Source organism: Apus apus, chromosome 4, assembly GCF_020740795.1.
Source record: "Apus apus isolate bApuApu2 chromosome 4, bApuApu2.pri.cur, whole genome shotgun sequence".
In the NCBI taxonomy this organism is placed as follows: Eukaryota; Metazoa; Chordata; class Aves; order Apodiformes; family Apodidae; genus Apus; species Apus apus.
In genome coordinates this window covers 47,910,185-47,925,310 of record NC_067285.1, presented here as the reverse complement: position 1 = coordinate 47,925,310, position 15,126 = coordinate 47,910,185, and the positions used below count along the sequence as shown (strand labels likewise).

The 15,126-nt window shown below is 42.4% G+C and overlaps 2 protein-coding genes across 2 annotated transcripts; one reads left to right on the top strand and one right to left on the bottom strand.

Moving 5' to 3' along the window:
• Positions 1-2,110: 2,110 nt before the first annotated feature.
• BBS12 (Bardet-Biedl syndrome 12) lies at positions 2,111-7,880 on the bottom strand. Its single transcript, XM_051618633.1, has 2 exons — positions 7,851-7,880; positions 2,111-4,835 (listed from the first exon to the last, which is right to left on the bottom strand). The coding sequence occupies exon 2, from the start codon at positions 4,817-4,819 to the stop codon at positions 2,684-2,686; it is 2,136 nt and encodes a 711-aa protein (XP_051474593.1). The 5' UTR covers positions 4,820-4,835; positions 7,851-7,880; the 3' UTR covers positions 2,111-2,683.
• A 273-nt stretch (positions 7,881-8,153) lies between these two features.
• Positions 8,154-13,973, top strand: LOC127384819 (uncharacterized). The gene is made up of 5 exons (XM_051619790.1): positions 8,154-8,194; positions 9,742-9,897; positions 11,570-11,698; positions 11,803-11,940; positions 12,172-13,973. Exons 1-5 carry the CDS (start codon positions 8,192-8,194, stop codon positions 12,259-12,261), a joined length of 516 nt encoding a protein of 171 aa, XP_051475750.1. The 5' UTR covers positions 8,154-8,191; the 3' UTR covers positions 12,262-13,973.
• The last annotated feature ends 1,153 nt before the right edge of the window (positions 13,974-15,126 follow it).

Genomic DNA, 15,126 nt, shown 5'->3' with positions numbered 1-15,126 from the left:
GCCTCTTTTGATCTACCAAAATCTTTCTCTCTACCAAAATCTTTCTCTCTCATGTCTTAGTACACCAAGAGTGAGGACAACCAGTTGAATAATTGCATACTGATTAATAATTAAAATATAATTGCAGAATGATCAAAACTTTAATATAACTAGATCTTTATACGGCTAGGAACTACTGTTTCAAATTAAAATTATAAACCCCTGTTCTACTGATGAGATTTTGCCAAAACCCATGGAAATCTAGAGTTTGTTAGAAACCTAAAATATTCATAGTTTCAGGTCAGAGATGGCTAAATGCTATGAGCATAGCTCTTGACACACAGAAAAGTTTTCTTCCATATTTCTAAAATGCAATTGGTATTCATATGCTCCCTTAACCTCCTGAAAAGCCTTCCAGTTACATGTCAGTAGAATACAAATATAAAAATAAAAATATACAATTCACCAATGAGAACTCTGAATGAAACTTTGAAATATACTATATTAATACACACACATATATGCCTATATGTATCTAAACCATATTTGAGGATAAAATTTGTTATCTGTGTCTTTCTTTTCCTTGTATACCAAATATACCCATTATTCACCTAGTGGAACTACTTGGGTAAACAGCTCTATGAAAGACCTGAGTTTATAATTTGAAACAGTATGTATTAGCATAGAAGAAAGCCCCAGGATAAAATGCATTTAGATTGATTCTTTCCTTCATAAAAAATGAAGTTATGGCATCAGGTCAGTTCAACAAAAGTTGTTTCCAAGGGTCCCAATTTCATCTCATGCTTAGAGTGACTTTATAACCTCAGTAACCTACCACATCTCTCCAGGGAACTCCCAGTTATAGAGACCCCATAAGCTGTAAGGAAGCCTCAAAAAGGGCTATTTTCAGCAGAATGCAGCACAGACTATGCAGTTGTGTGTTATGGGGAATTAAGACAAAGGAAGAAAAAAAAATTTAGGAACTTGAAGGAAGTAGAAAGTATCCGATACTGTCAAATACCTACTGACAAATACAATGGAATATAATGCTGAAGTGCTGGGGGAGGCATTTTAGGAACTGCCCTTTACGTTAACTCAAGCCCTCTGGAATTAGGCACTGTGAAATGCAAAGGAAGAGGGAGAGGGCCTTCCCAGGAGGAATAAGCACTTTAAACAGGGAACAGAGGCAGACGACTGTGTAAAGGCTCAGTACAAGTCAACTAGAGGACTGCCAGTGGTCACAGCAGTTTGATGCAGCTGATGGCTCTTCTCTGAGACATCTTCTGCAATGGGGAGATACCACAAGAAAAGTAAGCCCAGAAGAAAAACCAGCCACTTCAAATGGTAAAATAACTAGCAGTGAAGGTTCTTACAGTAAAATAAGCATTAGGTTTTTGTCTGCCTTTCCACTGAAGCACAACTCAGAAAACACTCTTTAGCCCACCCCAGTTCTTAGCTTTGACCACAAAACTGTCTGCCACCATCACCAACAATCACCAAGAGTAAGCCCTCATCCAAAGTATTGCCAGCCATTAGCACTTTAATCAGAAAGTTCCTTAAAGCAATAATCCACTCTGGTACTATTTCCATCTTTTTCCACTCTGTTTTCACTGGACTGATGAGACATTTCACTTTAAGAGTGATTCAGAATTCCAATTTCAGAAAAAAATATCTCCACAGTTACACACCTCTTTCTTGCATCAAAGTGTCAGTTCTCCATGGCCTGGCTTTCAAATTTTGAGTGCTGAAACACAGTAAAAATGCCTTGCCTCAATCATCACGATAGACTCATTTTTAGCCAACAGCTAAAACATACAACACCTTCCTCGCTGCAAGAATAACTGAAAGAATCCAAAGGAAATAATCTAAAAATCCAACTCCTGATGTAAAAGAAAACTTTGTGTAGAGATACATCCATTCTATAATGCCAAAGGGGAAGATTAAGCCTGAATTTATGTCAAAACAAGAGACAATCCAAAGGATATATACATGAAAATAGGAGATATGCGGCCCATAATAAATATGCAAAAGTAGAATCTACTAATACAATCTCTCAGCACAAAATGTAACACTCAAATTGCTGCAAGTTTAACTCCTACATTTGCAATGTACAGAAACTAAGAGCAAGATATTAATGAAAAAATAATTATGTTTTATAAATTTTATTTAACACATGTATGCCAATGTTATGTAACAAATCCCTACCCTTCTTTAGAAGACATAAGAATATGTTAAACAAAGAATAGTTTACAGAAAACAAATCCAAATACCTTGTACAGACAGCACACGTTCAGAACATAAGCATATCCAAGCTATCAAACTTTTCTCCAACTTGACTCAGTACATACCCACCTGCCTAGTGCTGCTCCTCTTAATGAGAAATACAACTGCACATCTGCTCTGCTAAGTAAAATTAGAGAAGTCGGTTTGTCTGGATTAATCTATCCATACAATGTGATTGGTTAGAAAATCACAGCTGGGGTTAAAGGTAAGATCACAAGTGATTTTTGTTTGTTATTTAACTCCTGTTTCTAAAAACGGGAAATTTTATCTACCTTGTGACTGTCTCACGTTCTGATTTCCACTGTCACACTCTGAAGTCATAATCACACTTAAATGTTTGCTTCATAAACTACAAAGAAATGTAGGTTGCACACGAACTTCCTTCACTGACTCATGGACTTAAAAATAAAAGATGCAAGTCCTATAAAAACATAAAATCACTTGAGACGTGTGAGTTCAATAGCTGACTCCTCTTGGGACCTGTGATAATCTCGGCATCTGTTTGAAGCACTAGTAGCACCAAGTTTAGAGCTCTCCACCATGCCTCTGTCTTGGCTGTAACATTATTATAAACCTTTAAACCCTCTCCATGGGCAGGGAAGGGACCAGAACCACCCTTGAGCAGATTGCCTCTTCTAAACTCTTGCAATATATATGCTGAGGGACAGCCACAGTCAGCTGCTTTTTTAAGGTGATGATCAACGGAGGTACACGCTTCCAACTCCGAAGCTGCTTTTGCAGTGTTACACATAACCACTGAAAGATACTGCTTCCAGCCGCTTGCTAATGCTTGGAGCACAACTGATTTATACTCTGCCACAGGTGCTGCCAGCCAAGGACTGCGAAACTCTTTCACAGCATTTTTATTTGCTGCCTCTAAAGGCCGTTCCACAAGCGTCTGAACATGACTAAGGCACAAGAGCTCTACTGCGCCACCACCGAGAAAAACCTTCTTGTCATTCAAGGCATGATGGAGTCGATACACTGAAGTCCAGAACTGGTCTTCAATGAGCTGCATCTTTGAAGCCACAGTAGTGGTAAGCACGGCCGTGAGCAGGGGAATTTCTTGCATTTTTATCCTGACTGGCACAAGCTCACCCAAATCCATCGCACGCCCATCACAGGCCTTCCACAGCTCTGCCTGGGCCCCGCTACCCACACAAGAAGGATTCAGCTGAGTGAGGTATGTCACTGGCTGGGCACCAGTGGCCTGCCCAAAGGCACACAACACATCCCATGTCACAGAACCGATTACCAGTATACCATCTGCTATGCATCTTGCCATTAAGTTTTCACAAACGTTTCCTTTGACCAAGACCAAGTTTACTTCGAAGTTTATCAGAATATCTAACATGCTGCTTAGCCAAGATTCTCTGACTCTGCCATCCTGTAGGCTAGGATGCTCCAATATGGTCCTTACATTAGAAGGTCTATTAAAACCTAAGTGACGATATTGTTCAGTTAGGTCACCGTCCATTAGCAGAATCCGAAGGGGTTTGTCTTCCAAGTATTTGATAACTGCGGCTTGTTCTGGTGACACTAACGTGACAAAGCCTGGGGAGACACAAGAATAGCTTTCAGGCAGGCCCAGTAAACAGCATGTCACAATTTCTGCAATATTAAACTGGGAAGATCTACTGGATTCTGCTCTCTTTCTTTGATGCACAACAATGCTTTGTAGCAGTTTCATGCTAGTCTGATTGCCAGGGCTCAGCGCTGTTGCCAGGTGTCCTAAACCGTAACATTCACATGGATCTGCTGATTGTCCTGAAAGGTATTCCTGAAAATTACCTTGCTGACTTGAAAAATTGCTTCTTCCTAGAGTGCTGAAGTATCTGCTATGGACAAACTTCTGTTTGTTACAGCTGGATGCTGTAACACCACTTCCAGAAACCACATAAGTACTTTTGTCACCTGCTGGTTTGACAAGTGAAGCTATTTCACCAACCAAAGGTGAAACGAGACACTTGTTAAAATTACAATCACCATCTTGATTGGAAGAAGGATTTATTGGAATTGCTTCTTCTGGTGCAGATATATCTTTCTGAAAATAGAAAAAAATCTGAGCATTTAGAAGGCTGTCACGTCCAGTTTGGCAAGTTTTGCTTTTAAGAGCGTTTGGCCCAACACTGCCAGAACACAGCTCTTTATTTACATTATCTATTGATATTTGGAGACACTGGACTCTCTCACAGCAAGAGTTCAAGCCCTCAGACATCACAGAGACTATTGCTGAAACAGGAACATTCTGCTCGAGGCACTCCAGTACAGCCTTGCTCCATGCACCAACAAGAAACAACAGAGTACTCATCCCAGTCTTAAACTCCTTGTTTTGTGCCTGAATGGTTTCATTAAGAAGCTGTCCGGCAGCACTAGTTAAATCCAAATTTTCAATTAGTCTAGCAGCAGAACAAATCAATGTACTTTGGTTGGTGCTTTCATCCACAATGAATTTACATGATTTCACTGGCCCCACTAAGGTTCTTCCAGCTGATGCTAAGGATGAGAGTTGCTGAAGTCCAATATGTCTTCTTGCATTCACATCCCTGAAAGCCATGGGCAGCAGGCAGCATCTGTGAACAGAACACAAACTTATTGCCCCATCCTCACAGCACTCCAGAGCATGTTATCACAAAAACATTAAATGAACAGTCTCACACTGAACAGAGCTCTCCTGTGAGGCTGTCTGTGTAAGACAGCTCTTCATCGTGTGCACTTAGGATGAGATATCGACGCACGTATTTGCTGAAATTGGTGCATTTCTAAAATACCATGACTTTTTTCTTGCTGACAGATAGTACAGTGCTGTTAATTCCAGTAGTTTCTTAAACAAGAAGCAGCACAGATTCTACAAAACTACAATTTTTCTCCTGACTTGCAATCAGCAATTTTCATTATTTGTTTTACTTAGAGCAAAATGGACAATTCTGTGCTGAAGCAAAATGCTTTGTACATAGCCATCGTGGTACCAACAGTTGTGACACTGACTTTAGCCTTCAAATCTGAAAAAAATGTAATCAAAACTTATTTTATTCCAACTCTATTTATTCCACTCAGCAGACATCAATACTTAATTCAATGTGCACGAAAAGAAATGCCACATCTTTATACCTCACAAAGCAAACTGCCAAGACTTTGAAGCTGATCTACTACTCAGTTTTAACATGCCTAAAATGAGTCTTCTTTCCTTTGAAATCCCTTCCACACCACACTCCTGTGGCAGACCACATGGATTAAACTAAAGCTTCCTTTTTTTTTTCTTTTTTAACTGAAAAAGTATACACACTAAGAATTAAGAAGCCTTAGTCATATACCTTTTATGCTCAGATTCAAATAAGCTGTGGTGTATCCCAGGAATTAACTATATAAAGGGAGGAGAGCACCAGCCTCAAGCGGCCTGCTAAGATCAGACCACGACCAGCCCTTCTACTATGACACAATGAGACCAACGGGATGCCGCTGGAGGTCTGGGTGGTGACTTTCCTTAACCTCTTTTCTCCTTTCCTGATCTTTCTCTTTTGTAGTTATTGTCCCTTATTAGGAGCTTATGACAAATATACAGTTATAACTCTTACCAGCTGATCTGCACCCAATCTGCCTACCTTATGCAGCTGATGTTGTATAATCTTTGTTTTGCCCTGGCAGGATCACAAAGAATCTCCACATACCTGACTATCAGATGGTGACATGCGGTAACAAAAAAAAAAAAAACAAAAACCCCCTTTTTTTTCTTTGTTTCAAAACAAACAAACAAATGGAAGCGATTAAATAGTCATAATTGGTTCATGAAATCCAATTTGAAACATGTTTCCCCCACTCCCCCAAGTCATTCCATCTGGTGCCTCTAATGGATTTACTAAGACAGTACTTTAGGGGGTTCTTTTTGGTGGTTGTTTGCTTGCGGGTTTTGTTTGTTTGTTATTTTGGAGGGGGGGATATTTGTTTTTTTTCTGAGATGACCATTTCTGAATTCAAGCAGTTCTCAACTAGTGACAGTCACTTCTCAACCTGCTCTTGTTTTGATAGAAAGAACAAATAACCGATTTGTGATTTTCTTTATAAAAATTAGGAAAGAACTAAATTAGCTACCCTGAAAGGCCAGATAATGCTCTCTCACTACCTAGGTCCTCAGCATGTAATTCTGGGCAGAAGGCCATATTGCTGTTTGTATGGGAGACAACTATGGAAGGACTGGTGGGAAAGGGCTTCCCATTTTCTAGTACAGTGAGCTTCTTACTCCACAGGCACTCCCAAATAAGGGTTCAGCTCAGCAGTATAAGCCACTGTCTTACCAGAATGGCTTTTTTATTTCAATGAATGTGAGACCAAGACTGGTTATGAGGCAGATTAAGTTAGTGCAGCACCCTCCACCAAACCTCAATGCAGCCAACTATGAGTTTCTTAGCTAAAATCTTCTCTGAAATTTAAGTTGAAGAACGCTCCCTTATGCCCAGCTTCAACTCACACCTTAAAACTGTTTTGGACACCAGCCTGTACTCCTGCAGATCCATAAGCCTGAACCAAACGGACCCATGGCTTGGCTGCAAAACCAGATGCAGGGCATGCACTCAGAATGTTTTTATGTTGTTGCTTGCACAACTTCTAGCATGTGCAATTTATGACTTTGTGATACTTCCCCATCCTCCCTTCCCCACTTTGTTTTATGCATGTTATTTTGGCAAGAATATCATTATCCCCTATGCTACAGGAATCAATATCCAGCAGGCCCAAAATTCAACTTTTAATCTCCCTTCCCCATCCCCTGACCCTTTAACTTTTTCCATCCAGTCTGAGGTGGAAAAGGTAAGAGGTCGAGTGGAATTACACTTCAAAATCAAACACAAGTGAGGTTAGCAAAGAGAAGGAAGCATCCTGGAGAATAAACGAACTGGTGGCAACGGACAACCATGCATGAAACAGCACCAATTACTGGTAACTTCTGCTGAGCTAACTCGCACGCTGACCTGATGCTGCCTGCCTCATCACCTGTCTCTGCAAGCAAAATAAAGTTTGCCTTGTTGTTCAGTTTCTGTTTACACACATGGGTTTTACGGGTCTCAAGGGCAGAACTCTGGGATACGAGAGGTATGCCAAGCACTCCTCACTCGCTTCGTCTCACGCCACCTAAACCATGAAGGTGAAACCAGTAAAAAATGTTCATTAGTTTTCCAAATGAATGCATTTCCGTGAGAAGTTTGCAAAAAAAGTGTCTTGCACGGATTCTCTTGTGCCACCACTGGTGTACAGCGAACGAGAAACAAGTACATACTCCGACTGCAACTAAACCACAAAGTGTTCGGGTAACCGTCGCAACTAACCCGCTCTACTTGAGAGCCACCCCTACTACTACTACTAACGCAGGAGGAGCAGGAGCTCCCCAGCACGGTACAGCCCGGCCTGCCCCGCAGCCTGCAAGCAGCCAGCACGCAGGCGGGGAGCCCGGTGGCGCCCCGGCAGGAGCCGCGGCCGCCCGGGAGGCGCCCCGGAGCGGCCCTGCTCAGGCCTGCTGGCTGCCCGGCCGCTCCCTGCCGGCCGGAGGAAGGGCCGCCCCGCGGCCCCGCGGCCGGGGGTACAAGCTCCTCACCGACCGGGCCGGCGTCTCCTCCCGGCGTCTCCTCCCGCCGCTCCCGCGCTCGGGCCGGGCTGAGGGGAGGCGAGACGGGCCGGCCCCGCCGCGCGCCACCAACCGCCGCCGCGCGCGCCGCGTTGCCAGGAGACGGACCCCGCTTGTTTGCCCCCCACACTCCCCGGGGGGGCGGGAGCGGCTCGAGCCGCCGCCTGCCATTGGCCCGGGCTGCAGCGGGGGGCGGGCTCTCCGGTGCACCCGGCGAGCCGATTGGACGAGCCGCGGCGGCGGCGCGCGGCGGTGGGTGCGCTGGGGGCGGGGCGGAGCCGTGAGGAGCGCGGCGCGGCGGAGCGGCCCGGGCGGATGGTGAGCGCTGCGGCCCCGGCCCCGGCCCCGGCCCTCGCCCTCTCCCTGGCCCCGGCCCTCTCCCTGGCCCCCGGCGGCGCTCGGCTTTCCCGGGGCCCCGGGCACTCTGCCGTCGGGCGGCGGGGGCCGCGGGGCCGGCGCGGGCTGCCAAGGCCGCCTCCCCGCTGGGTGTCCTCGCGCGACGCGGAACCCGACATCGCGAGCAAAAAAGGGAAAAATAACTTTCCCCCCTCCCCACCGCCCCTCCCCCCCTTCAGACTTGGCGCGACGGAAAATACCTCCGATAAAACACGGGGAAGCGCAAAATAGGTCTGGTGCTTTCAGGGCGGGGGGTTTGCCAGGGAGGAGGTCAGCCCGCTTCCTCAGTCGGGAAAGAGCCTCCCCTGGTTTCTCCCAGAGGAGAACATACGGAGTAAAAACCCGATCCCTGTGTTACCAGAAAGGAAAAGTCAGAGGCGTGCCGGACAAACGGGTTTGCAATCCAACCTGGGAGGGGACACAGCATGCTAAGAAATTTCATATCCAAGTATAACAACATAGAATATTCGTTACACATTGGGTATTTAAAAGATTTTCAAAGATTAGTGCCAAAAACGGTAACAATTCGGCAGAGGTAAGAGACTGCTAAGCAATAGCTAGAAAACTTAATTCCTTTATTGGCATTTGTTTTATTTACTTCTTTGAAAACCCAACCAAAGTTCGGGGTGGAAGGGGCTACTTTCCCTTCCATGAATCTGTGCAGGTTCAAGACCAAAGGATTAAAATCTGATGCTGGTTTAGAGGAGACCCACAGGAAGAAGAAAGCATCTCCCCTGTTCAGTAGGCAGAGGTCTCTCTGCTGCATTAGCTTACACCAGAAGCAGAAACAGTCTGAGAAGTGTCCTGGGTAATAATGCACCAGCTCAGCACAAGCAGATTAGTTCTTTTCATAAGACAGATTTTGTGTTGATCCCACTGCTACCACAGCAGGTTGCTGTGCATCACCATGACTAGTTGGTGTTCAGGCAGCTTAGAGCTGCACAGCTCCCTTTAAACATTGCTCCAATAGAGCAGATGCTCTCAGACATCCCATTCAAGTGCCAACTTTGAGGCTGAATGTGAGTCCCATTTACCATGAAGACCCTACACAACCAGCCTTTTTAGCTGTGAGGGTGATTTACTTGTGTTTCCCGGGTAAAACCACTCCTGAGGCATCAAAGTAACCGGCAGGAGGTGCAGGGAGTCTTAGTCACCCCAGGGGAGTGTTCGTTGTTCGTGTTCAGACTGTCTGCCTCTTTTTCTGGCATTACTCCTTTAATTGATTATCTTTCTGGTTAAAACAGAAAATGTGAAGCCCAAATGCGTATTCCCCAGTGACAAAGTCTTCAGGTTGTCTTCCTTCTAGAATAACCTAAGAAAATGAGCATAAAGACCCAGTATGTACTGCTTGCAGCAAAGAATGTCTCTCATTTCTGCTACAGCTTTACTGTTCTATGTAATTTTTGTGTGTGTTAAATTTTCCCCAGAGTGGGCTATTCCTTATCTTTTCTCTCCTTCACTTTCTGAAGGCATCCAACTATAGAAATCCTGGCTTAAGTGCAGCCCAGCGGAAGAAAAATGCCTTAAAATCTGAACTTACAGAAGAGCAAAAGCAGGAGATCAGAGAAGCTTTTGATTTGTTTGATAGTGATGGATCTGGAAGCATCGACGTAAAAGAACTGAAGGTTTTCAAACTTCTTTTTCTTGGATGGAAATATCTTTGGTCTCAAAATTGTTGCTGCTTTTTCTCTTTGTCCAGCCCTAACTATTTTTAAATAGTTCTGGAGTATGAAGCAGAGTAATGGTTTGCTGCCATGACTGAGTTTGGAGTGTACTACATGGGTGACCTGAGAAAGCTCTCTATGCAATACAGAGCAGGCAGGCTTCTCTTAGTACATGGGGAGTAGGTCAGGTAGCTTTGAATAGCTGAGCATTAGAGGAACTAAACAGTTCCTCTGTGTAGGTACACACAGGACACATTCCAGTTGTCATAAATGGCTAAGATCCACTTCCTAGGGGTGGACTTTTCTTGCTTTGGCACTAATGTCACAGTATCAGATTTTCTCTTCATCTCAGAACTAAACACAGTTTTTGCACACATTCAGGAGAGACACAAACATTTTCATATATGTAATAAAAAATAACCTGTTTCTTAATTTAAAAAAGAACAAAACAGAGATCTGAGTTGCATTTTAGTAGAAATTTAGGTAGCATGTGTGTACATGCATATAGACATTAGTACAAGGGGGAAGATAATATTCTCAGGTCTTTCTCCATGTTTTTATGTGTTTGATCTTTTAAAAAGTGTGAATCTTTTCATTATCTGCTTGACCTTGAATTCTCATACATACACTCTGCCTCAATTTCTGCACGTGTAACCTAGAAGCAGGAGTTACTTAAGCTTATGGCTTATCTCAGGCTTTATTTGGAAGTATTTATGCTTGATTAAGGGAGAGCGTGTTGTCTGAACACAGGATACATTTAAAAATATAGTTCTTAAAACTGAAGTGTTTGAGCATCATCCATTTAATGCTATGGTGTTTTTTTTTTCAAAATTAATTCAGAATAATGGATATTTTACAATAGAAGGTGTTCCCCTCTGAAAGACAAAATTAAATGCTTTAATTTATCCTATTGCAAGAAACTGGTCAGAAAATACACTTCAGTTAAATATAAAATTCCTGGTGAGTTGGCAATTTGTAGTAGAAGAACATTTAGTGAGAAAATTTCTGCCCAAAACTGTTGATTTCCACCAGAGCATACAGGAAGAGCGTATGTTCACAATTCCAATCTTGCTCTAGTTGCATGTTCTTGAAACTTCAGTCTCTAAATTAGATATGCTGTCATCATCTGGCACACTAGGAATTGTGAAATTACTAATAAACACCCAAGCAGCAAAATCCCTGTTCTAGAACAAGGTGAAATGCCAGAGCCTGGTTGTAAACAATGTTAATATGAAGCATTTGTACAACAATCTACACAACTGTTTTTACTGTAATAACTTTGTTCAAAGGGAGGGAGATCACATCCCTGGTCTCCAACCTCATTTTGATAATCCAGTTCCATTAGGAACTATGTAGATTAGAACCTTTACCTAATTCAGACACAAAAAGTGTTTCCTAGTTTCAGAAGTATATGCATGTTCCACATGGATCTAAAGAGGAAATACGTGTGCATTTTAAGAATATCAAGCCTACACTGACTGTTTGAAAAGTTGAAACAAGCTGGTAAGGGATACCAGGATGTTTTCATTACAGCGAGTTGTTATTTCAGTTATGGACAAGGAAATTAAAATTCAGTGCAGCTGCTGACACTGTAATCCTGGTGGTCTCCTAACAGAATTGTTTTTTGGCACAGGTCGCGATGCGTGCTTTAGGCTTTGAGCCAAAGAAGGAAGAAATTAAGAAAATGATAGCAGATATTGACAAAGAAGGAAGTGGCACCATTGACTTTGAAGACTTTTTGGCTATGATGACACAAAAAATGGTAAGAATTCTTAACAGAAATTCTTGTGAAAGCATTAAAAAAAAACTTGAACAGGAGTATATTGGTGGACGGTGTTTTCTAATTAACGTTATGTTTTGTTTTAGAGTGAAAAGGATTCAAAAGAAGAAATTTTGAAAGCTTTCAAATTATTTGATGATGATGGCACAGGAAAAATTTCATTCAAAAACTTAAAAAGGGTTGCCAAGGAGCTGGGAGAAAACTTAACAGATGAAGAACTTCAGGTAAATTCTGATTTACCAGAGCTTTTCTAACAGGCATAAACCAATCCTGTAGCTCCTAAAGATTGTGTGGAAATTTATGCCTATACAAAAAAAGGGCTGGGAGGTCAGAAATATGAAGAACAATCAAATACATAGTTTTGTTTTCACATAAAGTGCTTTATTTGTTTTAATGAATGGAGAATCTTTTGTTTAGAGTCCAGTGCCTGACCAAATGTACATTGTGTTTTGTAGGAAATGATTGATGAAGCTGATCGAGATGGAGATGGAGAAGTAAGCGAGCAAGAATTTTTGAGAATCATGAAGAAAACTAGCTTGTATTAATATCTGTTGCTTTGCTGTACAGCTGCTCCAAAAGATAACTGGGAAAAGACTTAAAACCTGGGCTTGTCTCTCCTGCATATAAAGAAAGTCTGAAAGGGCAGATTTTTGGTTCATTCTTTTTCAGCAAAGTTAACAGGGAAAGGGGGGTCTTCAGTATCCAGAACTGTTAAAATGCAGTATTGCAGAAGTGAAAAGGAAATATTAACTAAACCTGCAAGGCAAGGGTCCCTTCCCCTCCCCTTGAAAAATTAATTTATTGCCTTTTGCAATAAAGAATGCTGTGTTTCAGCTATTTAACTAAAAGACATTTGACTTGTGATGTGAAGATTCCCACTGCTGCTGGGAAAGGCCACTTCTGACTTTCCTAAGGCTACAGAATGAAGGTACAATACAAGCACAGTATTTTTATTCGTTTTAAGGCTTTTAGGTTACCTTTGGGTATTTGTCTCTTTTTGTTTATTTCCATGTAAAACTCTAAAACCAATGGCATATCTGTCTTTTATTTCTGTATGAAACACTGTTTGCCCATGGGAAGTTGTTTTTGGTCCTAACAGGAAAATAATGTAGATAACCAGGTTTGGTTCTTCACTGTGCCATCAGTAGGTGTTTTCTGTTTATCGGAGAATCTGAAACCCGGTTTATTTGAATGTAACCTTCTTAGACTATCAAAGTTTATTGTATAACCAGTCAGCACCATGTGCCATTTTTCTTACTCCCAAGATATTATAGAGCTGCTGTTATGCCAGGATTTTAAGTATGTAAAAAGTTCCGTTCTGTGGTGCACTAGGGTAGAATTTGTCTTTGGCTGTTTAGTCAAGTTGCAGGGAGGACTTGTATCTGAAGTGAAAAAATAGCTCACCTTGGACATCTTTTAAAACACCGAATATATTTAGCTCCATGCAATCCAAATTCATTTCAGATACCACAGGTTTGTTTGTTGTTTGATTTTTTTAGGAGAACCTTCATTTTCTTGAATGTTTCTCGCATATACTGTCAATCTAGGGCTCCCTGGAGAGCCACATTTCCTTCTGTATTATAGCAACAGAGCAGTGACACACAAAATGACAATCAATTATGTGGTCTGCAGGAGGGTTTATCCTTGGTTCCTGATCAGAGAATCAACTTCAAAACTGCAGGGAAATGATACAATCCTAAATCACAACTTTCTCTAACAAGGTGCCCAAAGGAGAGTGTTACTGCATACAGGGATGTGGCAAATAGGTAGCAAAATATCATAAGGGTAAAAGGGAAGAGGAGGGAAAGAACGGTATTTCACCAGTATCTGTTAAGTTCCCTCTTTCCTTCAGACACCTTCTGCTGCTTGACAGCATTAAGGAGGTTTGCAGAAGGGAAGAGCCAGCTCCTGGATTAGCTCCTGGTTAACAGCTGCTTCAGCCCTCATGAGCCCTAAGTGCCAAGCAGAAACGAGAAGTGTTCATTTATGTATCTTCTCCGCACACAAATGCAAACCTGGCACATTCTGCCCCACTCCCCCAAGTTTTGTACTCTGAACAACTCTAATAGACCCTCTCTAACCTGTACAGAACTAGGCTTACCCCTGTGGGAGAACAGGGATATTGTGTAGGATCCTGGAAAACTCAATAGACCTGTGAAGTCCCTTATTAACATATTCAGTGGCAGTAGATGTAACCTATAGTACTGTGTTTTAAAATGTCTTACTAATTTTGTATAAATGTGAAATAAAACTGTTTTGCAAGGTAAGGACTTGGTTGACTTTATAACTTGGTGTGCTTATTATGAAAACTAAATTTTCAAAAACAATTTTGAAGTGTTTATATGGTTCACAAAGTACATTTTCAGTTCCATTTATCTTTTCTTTCTAAGATAGAAATTCTTAGGTGCAGAAGTCTGTCACTTAATTCCTCTCCCACTTCCACTATGCTGATTAAAAGTTTCTCGTACTAACCACTTACATTCAGACAGGGAAATCTGAAGTTCTAGTTGATTATGGGGAATCCCAGAGTTTGTTAGAGTGACTGTACTTTTTGTAATGCTGCCACAGGAAGAGATTGATAACTGTTGGTTACCTATGATGCATGTCACTTCTCTCTTCCTGTTCTAATCCCATTACCTGACTTCTGAAGGTAGGAAAAAGACACACAATCATACCTACCATACACACTACAACAATGAAATGTTATTTCTGGCTTGCGCCTTTATCTCTTTAAGTCTGGAATGTCAAGCAGTGGCTGAATTACCACAAAACTTGAAAGTGTTAATGTGATAGTGTTTCATGCTGCTTTAGTTCGTGTCATACTGAGAGACATCTTGTTCCCTCTTAGTACTTTCAGTGCCCTTGTGAATCCTCCCTGTCCCTTCTAGAATTTTATCTTTCACATTCTATACATGGTGGAGGAAAAGGAGCCTGAGTGAAGCCCTTGGCAGAACTCAAGAGTTAGGTTTGTTGTGAAGAACGCTTCACACACGCTTTTACTGTGCTGGAGAAAGTGACCTGGATCAAGGAACCAGGAAGGTGCCTAGCAGACATTTTTCCTGGGCTGTGTTCTAGTGCCTACTCGAGTAGCTCACCCTAAAAGAAGAGACTGCACTAGAGGAGACAGGTCACTTGCACCTGTGTCCTCCTCCTCCCGTTCACTCTGTTCTCTTCCAGGAAGCCTTCCAGAAGACTTGGATTCAACTCATTTGCACTAAAGCACCAAAAAGCAGGCAAAGCAGGGATTTGGGTTGCCTTGCATAAAAGGACCTTGGTCCTCAAGGCACTTGACTCCAAGTGGTCATGAGTGTGAGTGCACAGGACAGGTACCTGGTGCAGAGGGCTTCAATCCCTGCTTCAGGTTCTTCACAGACTGACCCAGGCAGCTCCAGGTACATTGGGAGTCTGAT